We start from the raw sequence: 27,840 nt of genomic DNA on the forward strand, positions 1-27,840 counted from the left end.
GGCCTCGCGGGAACGCTCCCGGAAACGCAGGTCAATTCGCGTTGCCAGCGAGATGAGATCTTCCAAAGACGTAGGTGTATCCCTGCCTGCCAACTCATCTTTGATTCGGGGCGACAAGCCACGCCAAAAAGCCCCTACTAAAGCCTCATTGTTCCATCCTAGTTCAGAAGACAACGTACGGAACTGGATGGCGTACTGTCCCACAGAGAGAGCACCCTGGCGAAGGCAAAATAAGGACTCGGTAGCGGAGACCAGACGCCCGGGCTCATCAAAGACCTTGCGGAATGTCTCCAAGAAGGTTGCGAGCTGGGAGACTATCGGGTCATCTCGCTCCCACAAAGGATTCACCCAAGCCAATGCCTCACCCTCTAAGTGGGAAATCATAAAGGCCACCTTGGCCCGGTCGGAGGGATACTGCAGGGATGCCAGCTCGAAGTGCAACTGACACTGGTTAATGAACCCCCGACAGAGCTTGGGATCCCCACTATAGCGTGGGGGTTTAGCCAAGCGGGGCGAGGACTGGGAGGCTGCCGCAGGCGCAGGGACAGCGGCTGCCGTCTGTAGAGCTAGAAGGCGGTTATCTACAGAGGCCATGTAGTTTAAAATATGGGCCTGGGTGTCGCGCTGCTGAGCAAGCTCCTGCTGTAAGCCGGAGATTTGGGAGGCAATCCCCGGATCGGAGGTTTGTAGAGATGAAAGTCTGGACTCCATGGACTTGAGGAACGACATGATCCTCGCCTGATTCTCACGAAGGAACAAAAGTTCCTTTTGGGTCGGGGTCGGGGTACCAGCGGAATCCATGGCCTGAGTATTCTGTAAGGTACACCTGGGGTGGACCCGCTAGACCGTGGCAACGAACCTCCCGGGGGCGAGCTGACCAGGTGGACCACCCCCTATACAGGGAGCGTTTGGGGCAAGCCCGCGGGTAACTATTACCACGGCAGCTGGTACCCTGGGAGGTAACGACAGACAGACTGCTAGAGCCGAGTTGGGGATACAGGACTGACGGTACCGGCTGGGAACCACAGGACAGACAGCCACGGCTTAGAGACACGAGACAGGTAGATACGGCCTGGGAGACACAGAACTGGCGGCACGGCTAGGAGACACAGGATAGGCGGGCACGGCTGGGAGACACAGGATAGGCGTGCACGGCTGGGAGACACAGGATAGGCGGGCACGGCTGGGAGACACAGGATAGGCGGGCATGGCTGGGAGACACAGGACCTAGGAGAGAGGAAAATGGAGAGGTGAACGAGCAACGGATGGACAGGGCGCGAAGGCGTGCAAAGAGGACGGCCAGAATCACTAGGGAAGGACAGTGATACTCAGGCACAGCTGTCAGGGAGAGGCGGCCAGATATAGGGACTGGTAGAAGGGCTTCCGGGTCGTGACCTAAAGGAGAGAGAGCAGGCGCGCGTCCTCAGTAGGAGGAGGAGGGGGAGGCGCGCGCGTGCCCAGGTACAGTATGTGCGCGCGCCCGCCGAGCAGGAGGGGCGGGGGCGTGCACCCGGCGCGGTCCGGAAGACCGGACGAAGGGGACCGCCGGACGGAGAAGAGGAGCCGGGGAGGACCGTGGAGAAGACCGCGAACGCCGGCGCAGAGGGAAGCAGGATGCCGGAGGAAGGGTAAGCTGCGGCCGGGAGGAGGCAGAGAGAGGAGCGCGCGGCAGCCGCCGCGTGACAATATAGAGTCATTACAAACAGAGTGATCTATTTCAAGTGTTTATTCCTGTTAGTTTTGATGATTATGGCTTACAGCCAATGAAAACCCAAAAGTCATTATCTCAGTAAATTAGAATAATTAACAAAAAGCACCTGCAAAGGCTTCCTAAGTGTTTAAAAAGGTCCCTTAGTCTGTTTCAGTAGGCTCCACAATCATGGGGAAGACTGCTGACTTGACAGATGTCCAGAAGGCAGTCATTGACACACTCCACAAGGAGGGTAAGCCACAAAAGGTCATTGCTAAAGAAGCTGGCTGGTCACAGAGTGCTGTATCCAAGTATATTAGTGGAAGGAAAAAAGTGTGGTAGAAAAAGCAACCGGGATAACCGCAGCCTTGAAAGGATTGTTAAGAAAAGGCCATTCAAAAATTTTGGGGAGATTTACAAGGAGTGGACTGCTGCTGCAGTAGTTGCTTCGAGAGCCACCACACACAGACGTATCCAGGACATGGGCTACAAGTGTCTCATGCCTTGTGTCAAGCCACTCATGACCAATAGACAACGCCAGAAGCGTCTTACCTGGGTTAAGATATGATATATGAAGATATACAAATCATGGATGCTTATATCCAAAATGGACGCTTTGCTGAATATGTATTAAATCATGTGTTTTCATGTGTTCTGATTCATTCTTGTCACCAGGTTACATAAAACCTTCAAATGGACTCTGTGATGATTGTATAATCCACTGAGCTTATCAAGAGTAAATGCTAAAGGTGCTTTTAGTATGGAAAATCACTTTTAGTATCCTTCATATATAAACCAAAAGATCAATTTGCTGCATGCAAGACAGAGTCAGCTCGACCTAATCGATTAACCATTAGAGTAATGATCCTTATAGTAACAAAGATAATGACATGTGACATGTGTAATCAGCAAGGACTTGCAATAATTGTTAGATAAGGCAATGAGGTAATGTGTGGGAAAAGACCTAATTTTTCTCTATAAATACTGTGCATCTCGACCAATAAAATCAGAATTAATTTCAGACATGGACTCATTGTCTTTGTCCATTGACTTCTCTGGCCGTAACCCTCCAAGATACAATTTGGCAGCAGACAATTAAGATGACAACACACGCATCTTGTGAGCCCTAACACCTGGGCCAAGGAGAAAAAGAACTGGGCTGTTGCTCAGTGGTCCAAGGTGTTGTTTTCAGATGAAAGTAAATTTTGCATTTCATTTGGAAATGAAGGTCCCAGAGTCTGGAGGAAGAGTGGAGAGGCCACAATCCAAGCTGGTTGATGTCTAGTGTGAAGTTTCCACAATCAGTGATGGTTTGGGGAGCCATGTCATCTGCTGGTGTAGGTTCACTGTGTTTTATCAAGACCAAAGTCAGCACAGCTGTCTACCAGGAAATTTTAGAGCACTTCATGCTTCCCTCTGCCGACAAGCTTTTTGGAGATGGAAATTTCATTCTCCAGCAGGACTTGGCACCTGTCCACACTGCCAAAAGTACCAATACCTGGTTTACAAGCAGTACCACTGCGCTTGATTGGCCAGCAAACTCACCTGACCTTAACCCAATAGAAAATCTATGGGGTATTGTCAAGAGGAAGATGAGAGACACCAGACCAAACAATGCAGACGAGCTGAAGGTTGCTATCAAAGCAACCTGGGCTTCCATAACACCTCAGCAGTGCCACAAGCTGATCCCCTCCTTGCCACGCCGCATTGATGCAGTAATTGATGCCAAAGGAGCCCCGACCAAGTGTTGAGTGCATTTACTGTACATACATTTCAGTAGGCCAAAATTTTCGGATTTTAAAATCATTTTTCTGTAATTAAACTGATCTGAAGAATCACGTGATCAGGTCATTTTTACCACACACTTAAAAGGGAATATGTCATGTCCCAAAACACTATTAATGTACAGATATGGGGCTAATCTGCAGTGTGGTACATCGACTCACTCAGCTACACAAGGAGGTAAATACAGAAACACTGTCTCTTTAACCCCTTTCCCAAGGGTGGTTTGCACGCTAATGACTGGGCCAATTTTTACAATTCTGACCACTGTCCCTTTATGAGGTAATAACTCTGGAACGCTTCCATGAATCCCGGTGATTCTGACATTATTTTCTCGTGACATATTGTACTTAATGTTAGTGGTAAAATTTAATTCATATAACTTGGGTTTATTTGTGAAAAAAATGGAAAATTGGCGAAAATGTTGAAAATTTCGCAATTTTCCAACTTTGAATTTTTATGCTCTTAAATCACAGAGAAATGGCACACAAAAAAACTTAATAAGTAACATTTCCCACATGGTTACTTTACATCAGCACAATTTGGGAACCAAAATTTTTTTCTGTTAGGAAGTTATAAGGGTTAAAAGTTGACCAGCGATTTCTCATTTTTACAACACCATTTTATTTTTAGGACCACATCACATTTGAAGTCACTTTGAGGGGTCTATATGATAGAAAATACCCAAAAGCGACACCATTCTAAAAACTGCACCCCTTAAGGTGCTCAAAACCAGATTCAAGAAGTTTATTAACTCTTTAGGTGCTTCACAGGAATTTTTTGAATGTTTAAAAAAAAAAATGAACATTTAACTTTTTCACAAAAAAAATTACTTCAGGTTCAATTTGTGCCAAACAGTGGAAACCCCCCAATTCTAACTCCAACCCTAACCCCAACACACCCCTAGCCCTAACCCTAGCCCTAACCCTAATGGGAAAATGGAAATAAATACATTTTTTATTTTATTTTATTATTTTTCCCTAACTAAGGGGGTGATAAAGGGGGGTTTGATTTACGGCGGGTTTTTATGTTTGGCAGCTGTCGCACGCTCAAAGACGCTTTTTATTGTAAAAATAGTTTATGCATCACCACATTTTGAGAGCTAGAATTTTTCCATATTTTGACCCACCGAGTCATGTGAGGTCTTATTTTTTGCGGGACCAGTTGACGTTTTTATTGGTACCATTTTCGGGCACGTGACATCTTTTGATCGCTTTTTATTCCGATTTTTGGGACGCAGAATGAACAAAAACCAGCATTTCATGAATTTCTTTTGAGGGGGTGCGTTTACACCGTTCCGCCTGTGGTAAAATTGATAAAGCGGTTTTATTTTTCGGGTCAGTACGGTTACAGTGATGCCTCATTTATGTAGTTTTTTATGTTTTGTCACTTTTATGCAATGAAAACAATTTTATATAAAAAATAATTATTTTTGCATTGCTTTATTCTGCGAGCTATAACTTTTCTATTTTTTCGCTGATGACGCTGTGTGGTGACTCGTATTTTGCGGGACAAGATGGCATTTTCAGCAGTACCATGGTTATCTATATCCGTCTTTTTGATTGCGCGTTATTGCACTTTTTGTTCGGCCGTATGATGATAAAGCTTTATTTTTTGTTTCGTTTTTTTATTTTTATTTTTTAAGGGGTTCAATTAAGGGGTTAACTAGTGGGACAGTTTTATAGGGAAGGTCGTTACGTACGCGGCGATACCAAATATGTGCACTTTTATTGTTTTTTTTTTAATTTTCAAAAAATGAATTTATTAGGGAAAATTTTTCTTATTTTAATTTATTTAGCCATTTTTTTATAAATTATTTTTACACTTTTTTTTTTTTTTTTACTTTATTACATTGTCCCAGGGGGGGACATAACTGTCATGTGACAGATCGCTGTGACAGATCAGCGATCTGTCACAGTCAGTGCTGCAGGCTTCCTCATGCCGTCGCTTTGCAGGCATGAGGAAGCTGCCTCCCTGCAGGCCCCTGAAAGTCCCCGCCACCATTTTGGATCCGGGGACCTGCAGGGAAGGAGGCCCCCGCAGCAGCGCTGCACATCACGCTGCTGTGGGGGTCTCAGGGAAGCACAGAGGGAGCCCCCTCCCTGCCGATGCTTCCCTAAACCCCGGTACACTGCGATCGTGTTTGATCGCAGTGTGCCAGGGGTTAACGTGTCGGGGGCGGTCCGTGACTGCCCCTGACACATAGTGCCGGGTGTCACCTGGCCGCGATCAGCTGTGCTTCCTCCTTGAGCGCAGCTGATCGCGCTACACGTACTATTCCGTCCTTGGGACTTGGGTCCCAGGTCACATGGACGGAATACTACGTCTAATGTAGGAAAGGGGTTAAGTGCTTCATTGGTTTATTGTATACATGCAGCATAAACCATTTTGATGTAAAAATAAACAAGGATCATTTTGGGCAAAACAGTAAAACAAAGCAAAACAAAATGTTATGGCAGAGATCATAGACCTGCGGGGATCTACCCGCTCAAGGCTAGCAAAACACATGGCTCAGGTTAGCACAAACTCGAACACCTCTATAGATTTAGCCTCTCTAGACACATTGAACACCGAGTACCTCAGAAGGCCGATTGTTTACATCCCAGACCACACCCTGGGGTGGAGATATGGTGAACAACCTCCCACCCGCTTTATGGCTGTTCACAAAAACCCAGCCCTTTGAAAATGGCTGCTTAACCCCTCTCAACACTTAGTGTGCTGGAGCAAAACTATTGGGTTTCACATCACTGAAGCTAATTGTCGCATTGCCGTCAGACTCGGGGCCTGCTGTCCCTACCTCGGCCACCAGGAGGCCCCGGACTGTCACGTAGCCATCTGACTCGGGGCCTGTTGTTCCTACCTCGGCCACTGGGAGGCGCTGTGGTTCACCCCCGAGTGATGGCGGCGACAAAGAAGGGGCTCCTGCGCAGGCATCTGGTGGACGCAGGCTCCGCTTCTCTGTCAGTCATGAAGGGGTTGGTGCATCACCATCTGGCCTGGTCCTGGGGGCGGTCCTGATGACATCATCAGTCCGGGAACATGTGAGGGATGACCTGATCCCTCAAATACCTTGGGACTGGTCTTGCAAGCCGCCGGATATATTCTTGGTTCCCCTGTGTGCTACGGTGTGATTTGCTATTGTTTGACTCTGACCTCAGCCTGGATTTCTGACCCCTCTACTGCCTGACGATTTTGTACCTCTGCTACTCTCCCGTTTTTGTGACCTTGATCTGGACTGTTTACTCTGCCACTGCCTGCCGATTCGGTACCTCCGCTGCTCTCCCAATTTCTGTCTACGTTTTGTATTCCCTGCCTTTTTCCCTTGGCGAACGTCCTGCTCTGGCCCACGGCTCCTCTAGACAGCCACCCCCTGGGCCTTGCTACAATTCCAGATCCTTCTATAGGGGTTAAGGGTCTCGGGGTGCTGTCCCTATTGCAGCCCAGATTCGCGGACGGACGTCACCTTATATCCGGCCACAAAAAAAAACAAACAACTGCTTCTTGTGTATATACAGAAGAAGCAGTTGTTTTTTTTTTGTGGCCGGATATAAGGTGACGTCTGTCCGAGAATCTGGGATGCAATAGGTTCAGGGAAAATAAAGTTTGGTTAGACTGCTTTTGTATATGTTGGATATACACTCACTGGCCACTTTATTAGGTACACCATGCTAGTAACGGGTTGGACCCCCTTTTGCCTTCAGAACTGCCTCAATTCTTCGTGGCAGAGATTCAACAAGGTGCTGGAAGCATTCCTCAGAGATTTTGGACCATATTGACATGATGGCATCACACAGTTGGCGCAGATTTGTCGGCTGCACATCCCTGATGCGAATCTCCCGTTCCACCACATCCCAAAGATGCTCTATTGGATTGAGATCTGGTGACTGAGGAGGCCATTTGAGTACAGTGAACTCATTGTCATGTTCAAGAAACCAATCTGAGATGATTCGAGCTTTATGACATGGCGCATTATCCTGCTGAAAGTAGCCATCAGATGGTGGGTACATTGTGGTCATAAAGGGATGGACATGGTCAGCAACAATACTCAGGTAGGCTGTGGCGTTGCAACGATGCTCAATTGGTACCAAGGGGCCCAAAGAGTGCCAAGAAAAAATTCCCCACACCATGACACCACCACCACCAGCCTGAACCGTTGATACAAGGCTGGATGGATCCATGCTTTCATGTTGTTTACGCCAAATTCTGACCCTACCATCCGAATGTCGCAGCAGAAATCGAGACTCATCAGACCAGGCAACGTTTTTCCAATCTTCTACTGTCCAATTTCGATGAGCTTGTGCAAATTGTAGCCTCAGTTTCCTGTTCTTAGCTGAGAGGAGTGGTACCCAGTGTGGTCTTCTGCTGCTGTAGCCCATCTGCCTCAAAGTTCGACGCACTGTGCGTTCAGAGATGCTCTTCTGCCTACCTTGGTTGTAACGGGTGGCAATTTGAGTCACTGTTGCCTTTCTATCAGCTCGAACCAGTATGCCCATTCTCCTCTGACCTCTGGCATCAACAAGGCATTTCCGGCCACAGAACTGCCGCTCACTGGATTTTTTTTCTTTTTCGGACCAGTCTCTGTAAACCCTAGAGATGGTTGTGCGTGAAAATCCCAGTAGATCAGCAGTTTCTGAAATACTCAGACCAGCCCTTCTGGCACCAACAATCATGCCACGTTCAAAGGCACTCAAATCACCTTTCATCCCCATACTGATGCTCGGTTTGAACTGCAGGAGATTGTCTTGACCATGTCTACATGCCTAAATGCACTGAGTTGCCGCCATGTGATTGGCTGATTAGAAATTAAGTCTTAACACACAGTTGGACAGGTGTACCTAATAAAGTGGCCAGTGAGTGTATATCCAACATATACAAAAGCAGTCTCCCTGAACTTTTTTTTTTTCTTTTTCTCCCTTCTTCTCCTGCCTGAGCTGATTGTTGGCCTAAACACCTGTTACTTGATTCAGTGCACAGCTTGGAGGATCACTCCCATCTTCCTGCACAAGCATGCTGCAGTCTGGAGACTTCAGGAAGAAAGCTGAACATCAGAGATCCACACTCCTGGGACATCGGCCCCTGGGTGGCTCTGGCCAGGGTTGCCCAGGGGCTCAGGTACTGCCTGCAGATGTGGCCAAAATTTTATTGCCTCTCTTTCATTTGGTCAGAAATCTCTGTGTTTAAAAGCTTATGTGGATCTGAAGGAAATTTTATGGATTCTTTCACTGCTAGGAATCTTGGTGTACAGCTGCTAAGGTTAAATGCCCCTATTAAAACCACGGCTTTCAATGGCACATCTGTTATTCAGGAGGGGGTTAAATTTGTTACGGCCAAAATTGCTATGTCTGTGGGAACATTACATACCGAACTTATGTCATTTTTTGTGATGGATAATTTATCTGCTGCAGTTATTATCAACAACAACTAGCAGTAGCCATGGGGGGTTCCTACGATGCCCTAGACCCCTCGATCACAGCCAATAGCCTAAAGACAGAAAGGGAAATCTAAACTGCCCCAGAGCAGACCCCAAAGCAATAGGCAGCCCCCAACATATAATGACGGTGAAGCAAGGAGAAAAAACACTCACACAGATAGTAAGATAGGCTGAGCAAATGATGGGGCCCAAGCTAACTAAATAGGACAGGATAGAAAAGCTGCTGTCTGCAATCCGCAAAAACCCTATCAAAACAAGAGCCAACAGGCTGATAGGGAAAAAAGCCCTGAAGACGCTAGGCTTCAAAAAAACTATATCAGTACTCAGGTATTTTCTGAAGACAGAGCAAAAAGGAAATCAGCTCACCCCAGCAGGGAAGGGCAGAAATCCAGAAAAACAAGGCAAAACAAAACCAAAACACAAATGCAAAAAGCAGAACAGAAAACTTAGCTTTTGAGGAGCAGGAATCAGACTGGTCTCCTAGAATCCCTCAGAGAAATCACCAGTAAGGTAGAAGGGCATCGGCTGCCTTATATCCAGTCAGCAATTCCTGTCACCCAGTCATCATCATCCTGCTCAGGTGCTTGGTAATCAGCCTCACTACCTTTCTTCACCAGAAGAGGGAGTTCATCAGACCTCAATGGTGAAGGGGAAAATGAACTCACAACAATCCGCTTCCACTCATCCCTGATCTTTTTAATCAGCTAATGGGAGCCCGTTGGTTTACTAAACTTGACCTCCGGGGGGCATATAATCTGGTCCGCATAAGAGAGGGGGATGAGTGGAAAACCGCGTTTCATACACCCCTTGGCCACTTTGAATACCTTGTAATGCCGTTTGGACTCAGTAACGCATCTGCCGTGTTTCAAAACTTCGTTAATGATATTTTCAGAGACATTTGTGGGGTGTATGTCGTTGTGTATTTGGATGACATTCTGATTTACTCTGCTGACCCTGTGACACATGCTCAACACGTCTGTTCTGTGCTGCAGAGACTGCAAGAACACTCCTTGTTTGCTAAACTAGAGAAATGTGTTTTTTTGCTGAGGAGGTACAGTTTTTAGGGTACATGGTCTCAGGCAAAGGGTTCCGCATGGATCCTGCCAAGATCCAACCTATTAAAGCTTGGGTACAACCCAAATCGCTAAAAGCGCTGCAGCGATTTTTAGGGTTTGCTAATTACTACTGGAAGTTCATCAGGGGCTTCTCAGAAATTGCCAAACCACTCACGGATTTGACCGGGAAAGGGGCAGACGTGGCCAATTGGAACCCTGAGGAAATTCAGGCATTTTCTACGCTAAAGGAGTGCTTTGTAGCCAACCCGGTTTTGGTTCAGCCTGATCTGGACTGCCCATTTATTGTAGAAGTAGATGCCTCTGAAGTCGGAGTGGGAGCAGTGCTATCGCAAGGCACTGCATCCCTCACTCAGCTTCGTCCATGTGCTTTTTTTTCCTGCAAATTCTCTTCCACTGAGAAAAACTATGATATAGGTAATCGGGAACTATTGGCAATTAAATGGGCCTTCGAGGAATGGCGCCACTTCCTCGAGGGCGCCAAACATAAGATCACTGTAATTACTGATCACAAGAATCTGACCTACCTGGAGTCAGCTAAAAGACTAAATCCTAGACAAGCAAGGTGGGCCTTGTTCTTCTCTAGGTTTGATTTCATAATCACCTTCCGCCCTGGTACTAAAAATGTGAGGGCCAATGCCCTCTCTCGCAGTTTTTGCCCCTCACAAGCCGAGGACTGTGAACCAGTCCCGATATTGGCCAATGGGATCGTTGTGTCGGCAGTGTCTTTGGACCTTCTGGAGGAGATCCGTAGGTCCCCAGAAAAAGCTCCTGACACTACGCCCCCCAAAAAATTATTCGTTCTGGCTTCGTTTCGCCTACAAATTCTTAAAGAATCGCATGACTCTGTTCTGGCAGGCCATCCTGGTCTCAATAATACCACCAGACTGGTAACTAGGAATTTTTGGTGGCCGACAGTGGTTAAGTACTGTAAAGACTATGTTTTAGCGTGTGAAGTCTGTGTCCGCGCCAAGTCCCCCCATAATCGCCCTGCCGGCTGGCTCCAGTCCTTGCCCACCCCTGAGAGTCCATGGACCCACATCTCCATGAACTTCATTACGGACCTGCCATCCTCAGATGGGAAAACGTGTATCTGGGTGGTGGTGGACAGGTTCAGCAAACATTGTCATTTTGTCCCCCTGTCGGGGTTACCTAACTCCGAAACTTTGAGTAAACTGTTCATTGTGCATGTTGTACGTCTGCACGGTGCTCCGGTCAATATTGTGTCCGACAGGGATACCCAGTTCATTTCAAAGTTCTGGAGGGCATTCTGCAAACGCATTGGTATTGATTTGTCCTTCTCCTCGGCCTACCACCCCGAAACCAATGGTCAAACTGCGCGTACCAACCAGGCTCTGGAGCAATACCTTCGCTGTTATGTGTCAGAACATCAGTCCGATTGGGTGGAACATCTGCCATTAGCTGAGTTTGCCCTAAATAATCGGTACCAGGACTCCATTAAGACTACCCCCTTTTTCTGCAACCATGGACTGCATCTGCGCTTTGGTTCATTCTCGGCCAGGATGTTGGAGCTCCCTGGGGTAGAGAAAAATATACATCGCTTAAAAACGATTTGGTCTGAGGTAAACTCGAACTTTAAAGGGGCCCAGGTTAGACAGGCTTCGGTTGCGAACAGACGGTGATCTAAGGGGCCGCACCTGGGAGTTGGAGACAAGGTCTGGCTCTACACCAAAAACATCAAGCTTAAAGTGCCGTCTGCCAAACTGGGTCCCAGATTTATTGGTCCATACGAAATTATAGAGGTGATTAACCCGGTAGCCTTCCGTTTAAAACTCCCTCAGTCATTCAAATTGCCCAACGTGTTCCATAAATCTCTCCTCAAGCTGTATCGCTCCCCAATTCATCCTGTCCAGTCCCCTCCTCCTCGTGTTTCGGTCAGGGGTACCTTGGAGTATGAAGTCCAGGGTGTCCTTGACTCCCTGAGAAAAATAAATTTCAGCTCACCTCTTATAAGTTCATGGGAACTGTTGGAAGGCTCTGAGCACGGTCACGTCTCTGCCAGGACGTATAGTAAATCCAAAAAAAGAAAGGCAGGTCCAGCTCTAGAAATTAAAATCCAGGATTTTTATTGAATCATATTTAAAATAAATTCATGGCTGCTTATGATCAAGTGACGGCAACAAAATTACCACATGGGGATATTCTCCAGGTCTCTGTACGCGTTTCGAGCACAGGTGAGAGGGTCCGTACAGTATTTTGTACACTGGAAGGGCTACGGCCCGGAGGAGAGGTCCTGGGTCCCCGCGGGGAACATCCATGCCAAAGCATTAATTAGGAGATTTCATCTCCTTCACCCTGACAAACCGGGTTTTGAGGGTCCAGAGGCCCTTCTTCGAAGGGGGGGGTACTGTCACGTCGCCGTCAGACTCGGGGCCTGCTGTCCTGGCCTCAGCCACTAGGAGGTGCAGGACCGTCACTTCGCCGTCAGACTCGGGGCCTGCTGTCCCGACCTCGGCCACCAGGAGGTCCCGGACTGTCACGTCGCCATCTGACTCGGGGCCTGCTGTTCCTACCTCGGCCACTGGGAGGCGCCGTGGTTCGCCCTAGAGTGATGGCGGCGACAGAGAAGGGGCTCCTGCGCAGGCATCTGGTGGACGCAGGCTCCGCTCCTCTGTCAGTCATGAAGGGGTTGGTGCATCACCATCTGGACTGGTCCTGGGGGCGATCCTGATGACATCATCAGTCCGAGAACCTGTGAGGGATGACCTGATCAATCAAATACCTTGGACTGGTCTTGCAAGCCGCCGGATATATTCTTGGTTCCCCTGTGTGCTACGGTGTGATTTGCTATTGTTTGACTCTGACCTCAGCCTGGATTTCTGACCCCTCTACTGCCTGACAATTTTGTACCTCTGCTACTCTCCTGGTTTGTGACCTTGGCATGGGTATTCGACTCTGCTACTGCCTGCCGTTTTTGTACCGTTGCCACACTCCCGTTTTTGTGACCTTGGCCTGGACTGTTTACTCTGCCACTGCCTGCCGATTCGGTACCTCCGCTGCTCTCCCAATTTCTGTCTACGTTTTGGATTCCCTGCCTTTTTCCCTTGGCGACCGTCCTGCTCTGGCCCACTGCTCCTCTAGACAGCCACTCCCTGGGCCTTGCTACAATTCCAGATCCCTGTATAGGGGTTGAGGGTCTCGGGGTTTCTCGGGGTGCTGTCCCTATTGCAGCACAGATTTGCGGACGGACGTCACACTAATAGCCTCAGTGAAACATATCTCCCCCCTCCAGTACTTTGCCAGTGACTTTGTCACTGTAAGGAACACCGCACTGCACTTGCTCACTGAGCCAGTGCACGTGTCCTGATTACAAAGACTGTGCACAAAGATACCTGCGGAGCGGGGTCTCAGTGGTGACAATGCATGCTCCAAGCTCACAGGACCTAAAGCATGTGACTGCTGGGGGCGTGGCCACAGAGCCAGGAGCTGCAGGGAAACTCCTAGAAAGGTAACTACTGGACAATGTAACCAAGGGGCATAGACAGAGACAGAAACCAGATCAAGCCGGGTCAAAGCACGAGATAGCAATACAGTACCAAAGGGTTAGACAGAATGGATAGTCAGGACGTAGCAATAGATCAGAAAACCAGAACGGGCAATAGACGGTACAATAGGGACAAACTGTAACGGAGTAACGATAGCCAAGCCAGGAGGTCAGAACCGGAAAAGACAATAGTGCCAAAACGAGAAACGGAGTACAGAGTGAGGGAACGGACCGGGTCATACACGGGAAGCAAACAAGCAACTCAGAATACACGCACACCAGGGGGTCAGACACACCAGAACAACAGTATAGCTGACAGAGAACACTGGTAAACAGTGAGTATAAATACCCCTCCCAGATTCAGAAAGAGGCCACGAACACTTAACCCTGTGAGTGCAGGGCAAGAACCCTGTTCAAACCATGACAGTCACAGCAGGTTTATAGCATTCTAAAGATGCGCAGTCATTGAACTGAGAGCCCGGCTACCAGGAAAAAATGAGCTTTATTTCTCCTGGCAGCCTCCGGCTTTCAGTCATAGAGGCTCGTCTGCCGCTGCTTCTGTCACTGCTCAGTACATAGAGAGCAACGGCTGTAATCACGCACTGGCACTGACTGACAGCCATCTCTGCATTGCATCAGTACAGAGCCGGCTGTCAGTCAGTGCCGGGGTGCGGTTACAGCTGCAGCTCACGGTGTACTGAGCGGTGACTGAAACGTCTCTGGCCACACCCCTATGACTGAAATCTAGAGGCTGCTGAGAGGAATAAAGATAATTTCCTCCAGGTAGCCGGGCTCTCAGTGCAGAGGCTGTACGGCTTCAGAATGCTACTAACCTGCAGATTAACCTCATATCTGACAGATTCCCTTTAATGCTATAAACAGCAAAACCTTTAAAACATTGGTGAAATTGTTTTTCTTTTTCTTTCATCATTTCTCCTCACTTGGAATTTTTTTCTCCCATTTTCGATACATTATATCATAAGATAAAAGTACACTGTGTGTTACAAAAAACAAGCCCTCGTACCTTTTATGTGGACAGAAAAATAAAAAATTATGGCTTTTGGAGAAAAGAAAGGAAAAAAATAAAAGTACAAAAATTAAAATTGGCCATGACATGAAGGGGATAAAATTAGAAGTAAAGACTGTGCCCCTAAACCACAGTCAGTGCAAGACTATATTGCTACATTTCAATAACATAATAGAGTTCAGGCTTCGCTCATTTTCCTCTAATCCTAATTCTTGTTCTTGTTGTTTCTTCTTCTGCTTTGTGATCTCACATACAGGTTATCAGGTCAAATATGCTCTCGAAACATCTCCAAACTGGAGAAATGATGTTCCAAAGCCCCTGGCCACTGAATCAAGGTTTAATTATCAAGTCCAACCCCGTTGTCCTAAACTGGATGATTTCACCCGAAAGTATGGGTGTTACTCAAATCGACATCTTTCAGTTAAGGGAGTTGGTAAGTTTCTTTGTCAAAACCTAGAGAAGTGACACAAAGCTTTCTACCTGAGGACAGAGCAGCAGCTTGAGCCACTGATGATACTGACTGCAGCAAAGTTCTTTTTGAAATCTCAGGCTTAATGGGATTGTCCGGGCAAAACTCCCTTGTTACCTAAAGGCTGGAATGTTTAAAAATAATAAAACAAATCATACTTGCTGTCACCTTCCTGGATCTAGCACACACGGGATCCATTCTATTTGCGCAGAACAATCAATGATTGGTTTGTGCTCATGGAAGTGCAGTAAGACTTTCTATACCGGCTGTTAAACAACTGCCCATATGCTCACATGTAGCCAATCGGTGGTTATTCTATAACCCCCGAAGGACCAGTGTAAATCCACCATAACTGTCCCACTGAACCCTCACTTTAAGTAAAATACAATTTCAGTAAGTCCCCTGCCTGTAAGAAGCTGCCGGTTTCCACTTATCTAGAGGGCACGTTAAATATAATCTCTAGCTAATGGCATCTCTGCACATAAGTGAATGGCAGATCCTTCACGTAGACAGCACATATTCTAAGGGCGTTGTTATTTAATTTCCCTTGACATTTTAGTTCCTGTGGTGACATATTCTCATATTCGTAACCAAGAAAATAAGAAGCAGCTGACCACATATCAGAGGCATTTCGGAAGGAGCTTCGTTGACCTTTCAGCACTCGCGCATTCATTGAGTCCTGAGGAAGCGGCGCGCTATCTGCAGACTGTTCCTAATGAAGGTAACTCGTGACTCCGTCACCTGTTGGAGAACTTTTGCCACCATTTTATGGAACTTATTAAATTATTCTCTCTTTATCTTTCTATTAGCTTCTGAAAACCTTCCATGTGACTGACAATCAACACATGGAATTAATGTGAAAGCAAATAAAATTAAGTGGTCGTTAGCAAGAAGGTGGGAGCCAACAACCCTGATTCTACTGCTGACAATTATCTCACATGTTCTGAACTGAAGGTTGAGTTACAAGGGTTGTCTCAGGACAAATATTGGTCACATATTGCTATGATATACCATCAGTGTCTGCGTGGTGGGCTCTGACCTGTGTGCCGCTGACCACTAGGATGAAGTGGCAGTGGTGCTACAAAAGCACCGTGCCACAAAGTCTCCTGGCTTTCTCTGGAGGTTGTATTGGTACCAAATTACTAGAGTGAGTTACAATCTAACTTCTAGAGATGGAAAATAAAGTGGCACGGCGCCTTTCTAGAGTCCCTGCTCTTTTAATCTGGCTAGCAGCAGGGGTTAAAACCGTCTCATCCACTGATCGGACATTAAAGCGGTTGTCCAGTTTCACGTTTGCATTGAACGTTGAAGCCGATGATGAGAGGTGGAGCCGATGATGCCACCACCCCACACACCTGCCGAAAAATTATCGCAATATCTACCGATAGTACAAGTGTTTGTATAGATTTTGGGGTTCATAAAGTCATCAGCATGGAAGTGAGCAGCATCGAGTACCCTTTTATTAGCACGTATGCCCTATATGTCCTCAGAGTTTTTAACACAAACCCTTTAAGGTGACTTTCCTCTGAAATTAGAAATTATCTGTAAGTCATCTCTTCAACGCATGTAAAGTTTCCATTAACCGTTTAATATTTGTGTCATGATTTGAGAAAGATGGATGTTAATTTACCATTAGCGCTCCAATCTGCCTAATCATAGGGTTTGTTCACATACAGCGGATCTGCATGCAGTGAAGTGGATGACATTTTTCCAAATGTTATTGTAGGTTGCAAAAAAAATCTGCAGCACAAATTGATATGCAGTGTGGATGTTAACCCCATTTTTTCCATAGAAAAATAAGATGTAGTTCGCTTACCATGATGTGTGCATCAGACAGCTGATCAGGAGAAGCAAAAAAAAGGATCCAATGACAGCTTGAGTCAGCTAATTTACGATTTTGCTTTTTAGTTTTTTCCTCCCCTTCTTCCAAAAATCCTAACTTTATTTTTTTTTTTCGACATAGACGTACAAAGAATAGTTTTTTTGCTGGAGAAGCTGTAGTTTTGCTGATTACATTTGTTTAACCATATTCTTAGTGTAAATTTGTTAAAAAAAAAAAGTTTATGCCACCATTTTCTAAGACCCGTAACTTTTGTATTTTTTTTGGTTGACAGTTATTTTTATTGACACCATTCTGGGTTACATGCACCATTTTGATTGCTTTTTATTGCATTTATGGAGGTGAAGTTGCAGCAACCAAAAACAGGCAAATTTCCCTTTTTTGTTTTCAACCTCTGTTTATTCTATATACTGCAATACTACTACCATTGCAGCATATAAAGAAAATGACACTGTCCTCTGAAGCCAAGCCACAGGAGAAATGAGATGACTGCCATGGGAGTCTTCAGCAGACTACAGAGTCTTATATGCTATGATAATCTATTGGCCAGTGTGTGCCTGTACCAGCAATTAGTCAATTTAAGTACAGCTGTCAGAGACTGAAAGTGGCATTTACATGGCTAAACAGCAGCGATCAGAGTTAGCTCCGGTCTCTGATGTTAAAGGCAGCTGTATATCACAGCTGACATCTGCTGTTCATGTTGTGTGCTCAGTTTCTGAACCTGCTCCATACATGATTACTAATGATGAGCAAATGTGCTCAGATAAGGTCTTATCCCAGAACGGTCGGGTATTATCCAAACATCTGGGCATGCTGGTGTATTATGTTCGAGTCCCTTTGGCTGCATGATTTGCATAAGTTAGACAGCCTCAACACATGTGGAGATTGCCTGTTTGCTACGCAATCCCCAAATGTGTTAAGGCTGTCTAGCAGCCGCAGAGACTCGAACATAATGTACGAGCAGGCCCAGATGCTCGGATAAGACCCGAGGGTGCTCAGATAAGACGTTATCCGAGCACGTTCGCTCATCACTAATGATGACTCAATGTAGGGTGTACTATTGCATCCTACATCAGGAAGGGGTTACATTTCCAAAATGTCAATTTATCCTGCAGATTATCAAAGTAAGCATCATCCTTTGCATCACTAAGTACCTGGATAGATTGGCCATTTAAGGCGGTCATAGTATTGGGTAATATTGGTTACTACTGAGATTTCTAGAACACAGTTATAACAAAGAATTGTGTGAGAAGCGGATTGTTATTTAATAATGATTTTTTCTGGTGTGTGAGAGGCTCATCGTCTGCAATTACAGATGATCGGTGTGATAACTCAGTGTGTGCTGTTGTACTCATCGGTCAGGCTTGACTTGGAGTTGGCTCCGGCTACCTCACTGCATGTGACTACCTGGGATTTATCACTCATGATATGGCCACATCAGAACGTTACTGAACCTTCACATTTGGACTAGATAATAAAGTTGACTTGCAGTGTTTGAAGTAAATCTTGAATTTTTGCAACGTGCTACTGACTTGCATTGTTGCTAGAGAAAGAATTAGCAATGGGTTCACATAATGTAATCATTTGGAAAGTTATACAATTCTGGTTCATTGGAAAAGTAGTAACACCATAAACAGTGGTGAGCGATAGAAATGTTCCATTTTACACCAAGTTTTGCATAAATCAAACCTTGAATATTTGATATGAGAGAATCGATTCATTAGACCATAGTCAAGTGGCCACATCAGTACTCAATTAGCATGGGACGGAAGGTCTGCAAAGTACCTCCTACCTGCAGGAATCCCCAGCACCTCGACTTATTAGCAGGCCCGGGGTGACGTCAGACATCACACTGCAAGGATGAGGTTGTTAAAGATGAAAAATGGAGTGCTGACTTCATATATATAATCAATTAACATTACTTTATAAATTACACAAAAATTAATTACACACAAAACCTGGTCAAAAAAAGAAGTGAACAAAAAGAAGATACAGTATCACCTTGGGAAAAAAAGAGCAATGGTCAAAAAGAGTCATCAGTTACAATGCACAGACCAAAGTTCGGGTTATACCATATGAAGTAAAATCTAAAAGAATAGCCTGACTCACCATTCATATGAATCCTGTAGCTGTATATGTTAGTCAGTGAGACATCACTAAAGTGCATGTGCAAAAATCATGGCTCATCAATCACATGAATGTCAACTAACAATATTGACACTGCACCAAAACGTTACATCTGCATAAATCAAACACAATTGATGAAGCTTACCCATAATAAAGTGCAAGTGCAGGATCCCAGGGATCAGCACCGACGTGCGATTCGTACTAGCTTTTTCACAGGGATGCGGACAAGAAAAGTGATGTCTGCTATAAATAATATCACGCAATTAGCGTCCGGCATATCCGTGCATGTGACGTGCGGTCCAAACAGGACTTTTCATGTCCATGGCCCTCTGAAAAAACAACTAATGTAACTCCCCTGCCTCATTCTCACCTGCTACTGCCTTCATCCTCTCCTAGTATCGCTCCCGTTGGCCTCCTGCGAAAAGTGACATGCCAGCAGCTCCAGTGCTTTATGGAGCGCGCCGGAGGTCACTTTTCATTACACCTCTATGAGAGCCTCGTTCTGGCTGTCATAGACTGGCATTGATCTCATGTGGCGCAACTTTGGACTTCCGGCCAGACAGAAGTTGTTGGCACAAGATAGCACTGCGGAACCGGAGCAACGTCGGTAAAAGGTGAAGCTTCCTGAAAGTGAGTATAAGAGCGAGGGCAGAGGACTTACTGTACATCTAAAGAGCAACTCCAGCACTGAAAAAAATAAACACTGGAGTGGTGCTTTATTCCTTTCCCAAAACTGGATGCACCGGTTCATTCTCTGTTGTGTGCAGGTCTACAGAATGGGAAAAGGAGCTCAGCCCACTAACAGCAGCAAACAGAACTTGCATGAATCACTGCTTTTTTAATAATCTAAATGCCTCTGTCAGTCTCTACTAAAATGGTTGCCAATGTCCTACCTGCCTACTGAAGGTCCCCATCACCTCCATCTTGGTGCTCCCATGAAGCCCGGCTCGTGGCCTGTGGCTGGACCTTATAGGAGAGATCAGTAATTTCACTATATTCTGCAATACTGTGGTGTTACAGTGTACAGTACCAGCTATGAAAATGGTAGTTCAACGCTGGTACTGTAACACCACAGTATTGCAGAATATAGTAAAGTTCAAGTCCCTAGGCTGAATTAAGGATAAAGCAAAAAATACATTATTTAAAAAAAAGATTTAAAACAAACTTGATAAGGGCTTGTTCACACGTCAATTTTTCATGTACGAGTGCTAGCCCTGTATTTCACATAACAGTCTGTAACTGTTCACATGACAGTGATTTTTTACGGACCGCTTGGTCCTTGCAGTATCACGGAGGCATGTCTGGATCAAACTCGGCAATGAAAGTCTATGAGTCCGTGGAAAATTGGACAGCACTCGGATGACATCACTGTACTATCTATTTTTTACTGACTGAAAGATAAGAGAAGGTGAAGGAAGTTTTTTCTTTTCTCTCAATGAAAAACTGATTAAACTCGGTCCGATTTTCCCATACGTCAAAAAACTGACGTCTGAATGAGGCCTGAGTCTGATCTATCAAAATCTAAGATTACTCAATGCGGTAAACTCCATAACAAAAAAAACCTAATCACTACAATTGCTATTTTTTGGTCATTGCACTACCCCCCAAAAAAGCATGAAAAAGTGATCAAAATGTATGTACCCAAAAATGATATCTCTCCAAAGCCACGTTCACATGTTCAGTATTTGGTCAGTATTTTACATAAGTATTTGTAAGCCAAAACCAGGAGAGGAACAATCAGAGGAAAAGTATAATAGAAACACGTCACCACTTCTGTAGTTATCACCCACTCCTGGTTTTGGCTTACAGATACAGAGGTAAAACACTGATCAAATACTGACCGTGTGAACGTCGGCTAAAACTAAGGGTTTGCCTCCAGAGAACAAGCTCTCGCCCAGCTCCATCAAAACAAGAAAAATCTACTGGTCTCCAAATGCCGACACAACATCAACACAAAGAGTCCAGATTTTAGCCACTAATCTATTAAAACTACACAAGTTTGTTATTGTCGTAATTCTACTGATCTGGAGAATCACAATGCCCGGACAATGTCGAACACAGTAAAAACAAAACCTAAAAAAATAATGGTGGGGGTTTTTATTCCCTCCATTTCATCACCCATCACAGAATTTTTTGCCTCTTTTTAAATACATTACATGGAAGAAATGGATGGTTTCATTCAAATTTACAATTCATCCTGCAAAAAAAAAAACCCAAGCCCTCATATGGCTATGCCAATGGAAGAAGGAAAAAATGGCTTTTTGAAGAAGTGGGGGGAAAAATAAAAACACAAAAAGGAAAATTGGCTGCGATACACGGGGTCTTAAACTACTCAAAATAATAACTGATATGGCCCTCACGATAACGCCTCATACTGGTACGATTAATAAAATGGGCAGAAGTTCTCACCTTTTTAAATAATAATAAACTAATAAACAGCCTATGTGTCTATAATACAGTTAGTACTGATAATATGCTCGCTGCCTGGAGTGGCCACTGGAGGGAGTGTGAGAGCTTGCTGCACATTCATTTATACTTTGAACTCCATAATTACACTCTACAGCAGGGGTGGGTAATCAGTTTTCCTGAGGGGCCACATGACAGACCATGACTGTTGTGGAGGGCCGAATCAATAGCTTGAAATTAATTCTCAATATTAATGTATTAATATTAATTGTATCACTTAATATTGAGCACAATTAAGTATGCTGACACCCCCCTATATATCTTTAAACCCCCACACAGCCCCTTATATACAGTATGAGCCTCACACAGCCTGCTACATATGCGGCATGAGCCTCACACAGCCTCCCTATATAAGGCATGAGCCCCACACAGCCTCCCTATACAGTATACAGTTAGGTCCATATATATTTGGACAGAGACAACATTTTTCCAATTTTGGTTCTAGACATTACCACAATTAATTTTAAACAAAACAATTCAGATGCAGTTGAAGTTCAGACTTTCAGCTTTCATTTGAGGGTATCCACATTAAAATTGGTTGAAGGGTTTAGGAGTTTCAGCTCCTTAACATGTGCCACCCTGTTTTTAAAGGGACCAAAAGTAACCAATAACCAAACGAGAATCCAATATTTTCTCTACCTCATATTCCACATTGCCTTTAACCAATACAGGGTCAGGAGGTGCCGCCACAGGAACCACTGGCTCAACAAACCTCTTCAACAGTGATTTGTGAAATACGTTATGGATTTTGAACGTAACTGGAAGAGCCAATCGAAAAGACAGGATTAAGAATCTCCAAAATCTTATAAGGTCCAATAAATCTTGGCTTAAATTTTGGAGATGCAACCTTCATAGGAATATTCTTAGACGACAACCAAACCATATCACCCACTTTAAACCGGGGACCAATGGTCCTATGCCGGTTGGAAAAACGCTGGGCCTTTTCCTGAGAGAGTGACAATTTATCCACCACTTGGTCCCATATCTGCTGCATTCTCACAACCACCGTGTCCACACCTGGGCAGGACGAAGATTCCACTTGCCCTGAATAGAATAGAGGATGAAACCCAAAATTACAGAAAAAGGGTGACATCAAATTGGCAGAACTAGCTCTATTGTTCAGCGCAAATTCGGCCAAGGGCAAAAATGAAACCCAATCATCTTGATCAGCAGATATAAAACATCTTAAATAAGACTCCAGGGTCTGGTTTGTTCTCTCAGTCTGCCCATTGGTCTGGGGATGAAACACGGAGGAGAAGGATAACTGAATTCCCAGATTGGAACAAAAAGGCTTTCCAAAATCTGGAAACAAACTGGACCCCTCTATCGGACACAATGTTCTCAGGAATCCTGTGTAACCGAACCACCTGTTGTAAAAACAAGGGTACCAACTCAGCGGAAGATGGAAACTTTGGGAGTGGTACAAGATGGACCATCTTCGAAAATCTATCACAAATTACCCAGATAACAGTCATTCTCTGAGAGACAGGAAGATCAGAAATAAAATCCATTGAGATATGGGTCCATGGCCTCTTGGGCACACATCACTCTCTTTCTCCACTGGTCAGGAACATACAATCTTCCCATAGGGCAACGCTCAGGTTTATCCTCCTGACATTCCTCCAGGGCGCGTCTCAAATTGGGCAAAATGGCAGAAAGAACTACCCCCTCACCTAGGATAGTAGTAGGCTCGGTCACATTAAGAGAATCCGCAAAGAAACTCCTAGAAAGGGTGTCTGCCTTAACATTCTTAGTGCCCGGAAGAAAAGAGACCACAAAATTAAAATGCGTGAAAAACAAGGTCCATCTAGCCTGTCTAGGATTCAAGCGTTTGGCCGACTCCAGATAAGTCAGATTCTTGTGATCGGTGAGGACCACAAATTGATGTCTAGCTCCCTCCAACTAATGTCTCCACTCCTCAAATGCCCATTTCATGACCAACAATTCCCGATTCCCCACGTCATAGTTGCATTCAGATGGAGAGAACTTTCGAGAAAAGAAGGCACAGGGATTCATCTTAGAAGTCACAGGGTCTTTTTGGGACAAAACAGCTCCTGCACCAATCTCAGAAGCGTCTACCTCCACTTGAAATGGAAGTGAGACATCAGGTTGCCGTAAAACTGGAGCTGAAGTAAATCTCCGCTTAAGCTCCTGAAATGCTGAGACAGCCTCAGGAGACCAATTCAGCACATCAGCTCCCTTCTTGGTCAGATCAGTCAGTGGTTTGACAACACTAGAAAAATTACCTATAAATTTACGATAGAAATTAGCAAAACCCAAAAACTTCTGAAGAGCCTTCAAAGAAGTAGGCTGGACCCAATCATAAATGGCCTGTACCTTGGCCGGGTCCATTTCAATAGTCGAAGGAGATAAGATAAATCCCAAAAATGAAATCCTCTGTACACCAAAGAGACATTTCGATCCCTTAACAAACAGGGAATTCTCCCTCAAAATCCAGAACACAGTCCGGACATGTTCCACATGGGAATCCCAATCACTAGAAAAGATCAAAATATCCAGATAGATGATCAAAAACATATCCACAAAGTCTCGTAAAATATCATTCATAAAGGACTGGAAGACAGAAGGGGCATTAGAGAGCCCAAAAGGCATCACCAGATACTCAAAATGTCCCTCCAGAGTATTAAACGCCGTCTTCCATTCATCCCCATGCTTGATGCGAATAAGATTATACGCCCCCCTGAGGTCAAGCTTAGTAAACCAGCAGGCACTCTTAACTCTGGAGAATAAATCAGACATCAGAAGTAACGGGTACTGATATTTAACAGTCATCTTGTTAAGGGAATGATAATCAATACACGGTCTTAATGAACCATCTTTGTTGGCCACAAAAAAAAACCAGAGCCTAAAGGTGACGAGGATGGTCTAATATGACCCTTCTCCAACGACTCCTTAATATAGGATCACATAGCATCATGTTCGGGTACAGATAAGTTGAAAAGCCGACCCTTGGGAAATTTACACCCAGGCATCAACTCAATTGCACAGTCTTAACGCCTATGAGGGGGCAAAGACGCAGACTTACTCTCACTAAATACATCAGAGAAATCAACCAGATAATCAGGAATATCATGAGACTGAGGAGAGGTGGAGAACACAGGAGCGTCCCTAAGAACACACTGACAACCCCAACTCACCACAGACACAGATCTCCAATCCAAAACTGGGTTATGAGTTTGCAACCAGGGGAACCCCAGAACAATAGTATCATGCAAATTATTCAGCAATAAAAATTTACAATTTTCTTGGTGGTCTGGGGCAACTGGCATTATCACCTGGGTCCAAAACTGAGGTTTATTCTCCGCCAAAGGAGTGGCATCAATACCCCTCAAAGGAATAGGCGTCTGCAGAGGTGTCATGGACAAACCGCAACGTTTAGCAAAGTCCAAATCCATAAGATTCAGAGCTGCTCCTGAATCCACAAAAGCCTTAGTGGAAAACGCGGACAAGGAGCAGATCAGAGTAATTGCCAAAAGGAACTTAGGTTGTACACTGCTCACAGCAAATGTGTGTGCAAAACGCTTCTCTCGTTTAGGGCAGACAGAAATAGTATGAGAGGTGTCTCCACAGAAAACACAGCTTATTACGCCTTCTGATCTCCTGACGTTGTGCCCTAGACAAAACCCCATCACATTGCATAGGTTCTGACATTTGTTCAAAAGGTGGCAGCGCCTCCCGTGTAGTTTTACGTTCACGTAAACACCGATCAACTTGAATGGCTAATGACATAGAGCCATCAAGACCAGAGGGAACAGGAAATCCCACCATAACATCTTTTACGGTCTCTGATTAACCTTTCCGAAAGAGGGCTGCCAATAAACTCTAACATTCCATGAAGTAAGGACTGCCCACTTTTGGAATTTTTGACAATATAACTCTGCAGGATCCTGACCCTGGATTAATGCCAACAGGGTTCTCTCAGCTTGATCAACGGAATTAGGTTCATCATACAACAACGCCAAGGCCTGAAAAAATACATCCACATTAGTCAGAATAGGATTTTCAGGTGTCAGAGAAAACGCCCAATCCTGGGGATCGCCGCGCAGCAAGGAGATGACAATTTTAACCTGCTGCGCAGAGCTTCCCGATGAGTTAGGCTTCAAGGCAAGAAATAATTAACAATTATTCTTAAAATTCAAAAATTTAGACCGATCCCCAGAAAACACATCAGGAGTAGGGATTTTGGGTTAAACAGCAAGTGATTGAGCGACATAGGTGGAAATACCCTGCACTTCAGCAGCGAGCTGCACCACATGATCAGACAATTGCTTTATCTCCATTAAGGAAAAAATCCTCCTGCGGCCCTAGAGAAAAAGAGGAAAAAATGCATATAAAAAAAAAATTCTGAAACTTTTTTTTCCCTGCTTTTGAGTACCCTAGAATCTGCGGTATGGCTGGTGATTCTGTTATGAATGGGTCAACGAGGAAAAAAAAAACAACACAAGCCAAGTCTCAGAAAACCAGAGAGATTGGTAACTATGCAGACTGCAGATCCCTGATTCTAACACGCAACTAGCAGCAGTCGTGGAGCATTCCTACGTTGGTCCTAGACGCCTCGTCACAACCGGAGAGCTAAATAAGCAGGAAAAGAGGAAAACTAACTGCCCCAGAGCAGACCCCAAAGGAAAGACAGCCCCCTACATGTATTGACGGTGAAACAAGATGAAAACACCTACAAAGGCAGGAAACTAGGCTGAGCAAACGATGGGGCCAAACTAACTAGAAAGGACAGGAAAGGAAAGACACTGTCTGCAATCTGCCAAACACCCTACCAAAAATAATGTCCAACACATCTGATAGCAAAATTAACCCTGAAGTCATTAGACTTCTCTCACTATATCAGCACTCTGAAATATTCTGAGACAGAGCAAAAGAGGCCAATCTAATAAGGGACAAAAAAGAGCAAATTGGCAAATACAGATAAATAAGAGTGGAAATTCAGCACAGCCCAGCCAGGCTGGCTGACCACACAAAAAACTGAATTGACCAACAAGAGCAAGTGTGAACATTAGCAAAAAACAAACTTAACTTGAGAAGACTGGAACAGAGCTGAGTCCAAGACCTGAGAAGCAGACTGAATCACCAGCACCAGGATAGGGCGTCGGCTGTCTTATATCCAGTCTGATACTCCAGAGATCCAATCGTTATCCTCCTCACCAGGTGGCAGATCACTACCAATTAAACCAACCTCACTACCTCCTGTCACCACCAGAGGGAGACCGGAAGGAGAACTCTCAACTGGTGGAGCAGAAAATGAGCTCATAACAGCTGCCACTAGGAATTTCGGGGCCCCATACTGGCAAAATTTTCAGGGCCCCCTTGAGACTCCGCCCAGGCTCCACCCCTCAAACTGTCCACAGTCCCACCACTCTCTCTTGGAAAAACTCCACTTCTCACCAATCACACATTAACAGTTCCCATCTCCAGATGACACACTTAACCAGCAGCTTTTGTTTTGGCCAAAAGATTTTTTAAATCTGCCACCACAACAAGGTAGACTCTTTTGGCCAGGCCCTACTCTACGCTAACCTATTAAACATTTGTTAAAGTATCCAATACAATTTAGGTATATTTTTTATTTATTTTTCAATTTTTAAAAATGACCAATAATATCACATCCAAAAGGACAAATACCACCGCACCATGACCAGACACCATATTACCACCACATGGTGACCAATAATACCACATACAAGGAACAAATACAGCCACACCATGCCCAGACCACATATTGCCACCACATGGTGACTGAATACTACAATACTGAACATTAATAAAAAACAATACTATCATCATAAGTGCCATTGTACACAGGAGATCTGTATTTAGTATGCAGTGTCTGTGTACAGGTAATACAGTGATCACCAGTGACATTATACACATGAGCTCTGTATATAGTGTCAGTGTACAGGTAATACAGTGATCACCGCTGACATTATTCACAGGACCTCTGTATATAGTGCCAGTGTAAAGGTAATACAATGATCATTGGTGACATTGTACACAGGCACTCTGTATATAGTGTATAGTGTCAGTGTACAGGTAACACACTGATTCACCAGTGACATCTCTAGGGGAAGTCCTTCAGCTTCGCTTTTCATCTTTCATCTAGCACAGACCGCCATCACGTCTTCCAGCCAGGGCTCGTCTCTGCAGGAAATAACACAGTTATCTAGAGCTACACTTGCAGAACACATTACTTAATTTTTTTTCCAGTTTCTACACTGCACCACATGAAGAAATAATGGCGACATAGTGTCGCTCTGCACAGTAACAGGACCCCCCCATTTAAAATAGTATCCTCAAAAAAATTAAATAAATACATCATTGCAGTAATAATATCCCTTAATTATCCCCTATGGTAATAATATCCCCCATCATGGCCCCAGTGTGTCTCATTCCTGGCTCC

General features: G+C 44.9%; 1 protein-coding gene across 1 annotated transcript in view; it reads left to right on the plus strand.

The window, feature by feature from the left end:
- TEX26 (testis expressed 26) overlaps positions 1-15,812 on the plus strand; it is a 76,541-nt gene extending 60,729 nt beyond the window's left edge. The window contains exons 6-8 of the mRNA XM_073583335.1: positions 14,765-14,941; positions 15,537-15,698; positions 15,787-15,812. Of these exons, the coding sequence (XP_073439436.1) occupies positions 14,765-14,941; positions 15,537-15,698; positions 15,787-15,812 (365 nt within the window). The remainder of the gene's footprint in view (positions 1-14,764; positions 14,942-15,536; positions 15,699-15,786) is intronic.
- The last annotated feature ends 12,028 nt before the right edge of the window (positions 15,813-27,840 follow it).

This window comes from Dendrobates tinctorius, unplaced genomic scaffold, assembly GCF_039654945.1.
Source record: "Dendrobates tinctorius isolate UK_male_01 unplaced genomic scaffold, ASM3965494v1 ptg000075l, whole genome shotgun sequence".
Taxonomy (NCBI): domain Eukaryota; kingdom Metazoa; phylum Chordata; class Amphibia; order Anura; family Dendrobatidae; genus Dendrobates; species Dendrobates tinctorius.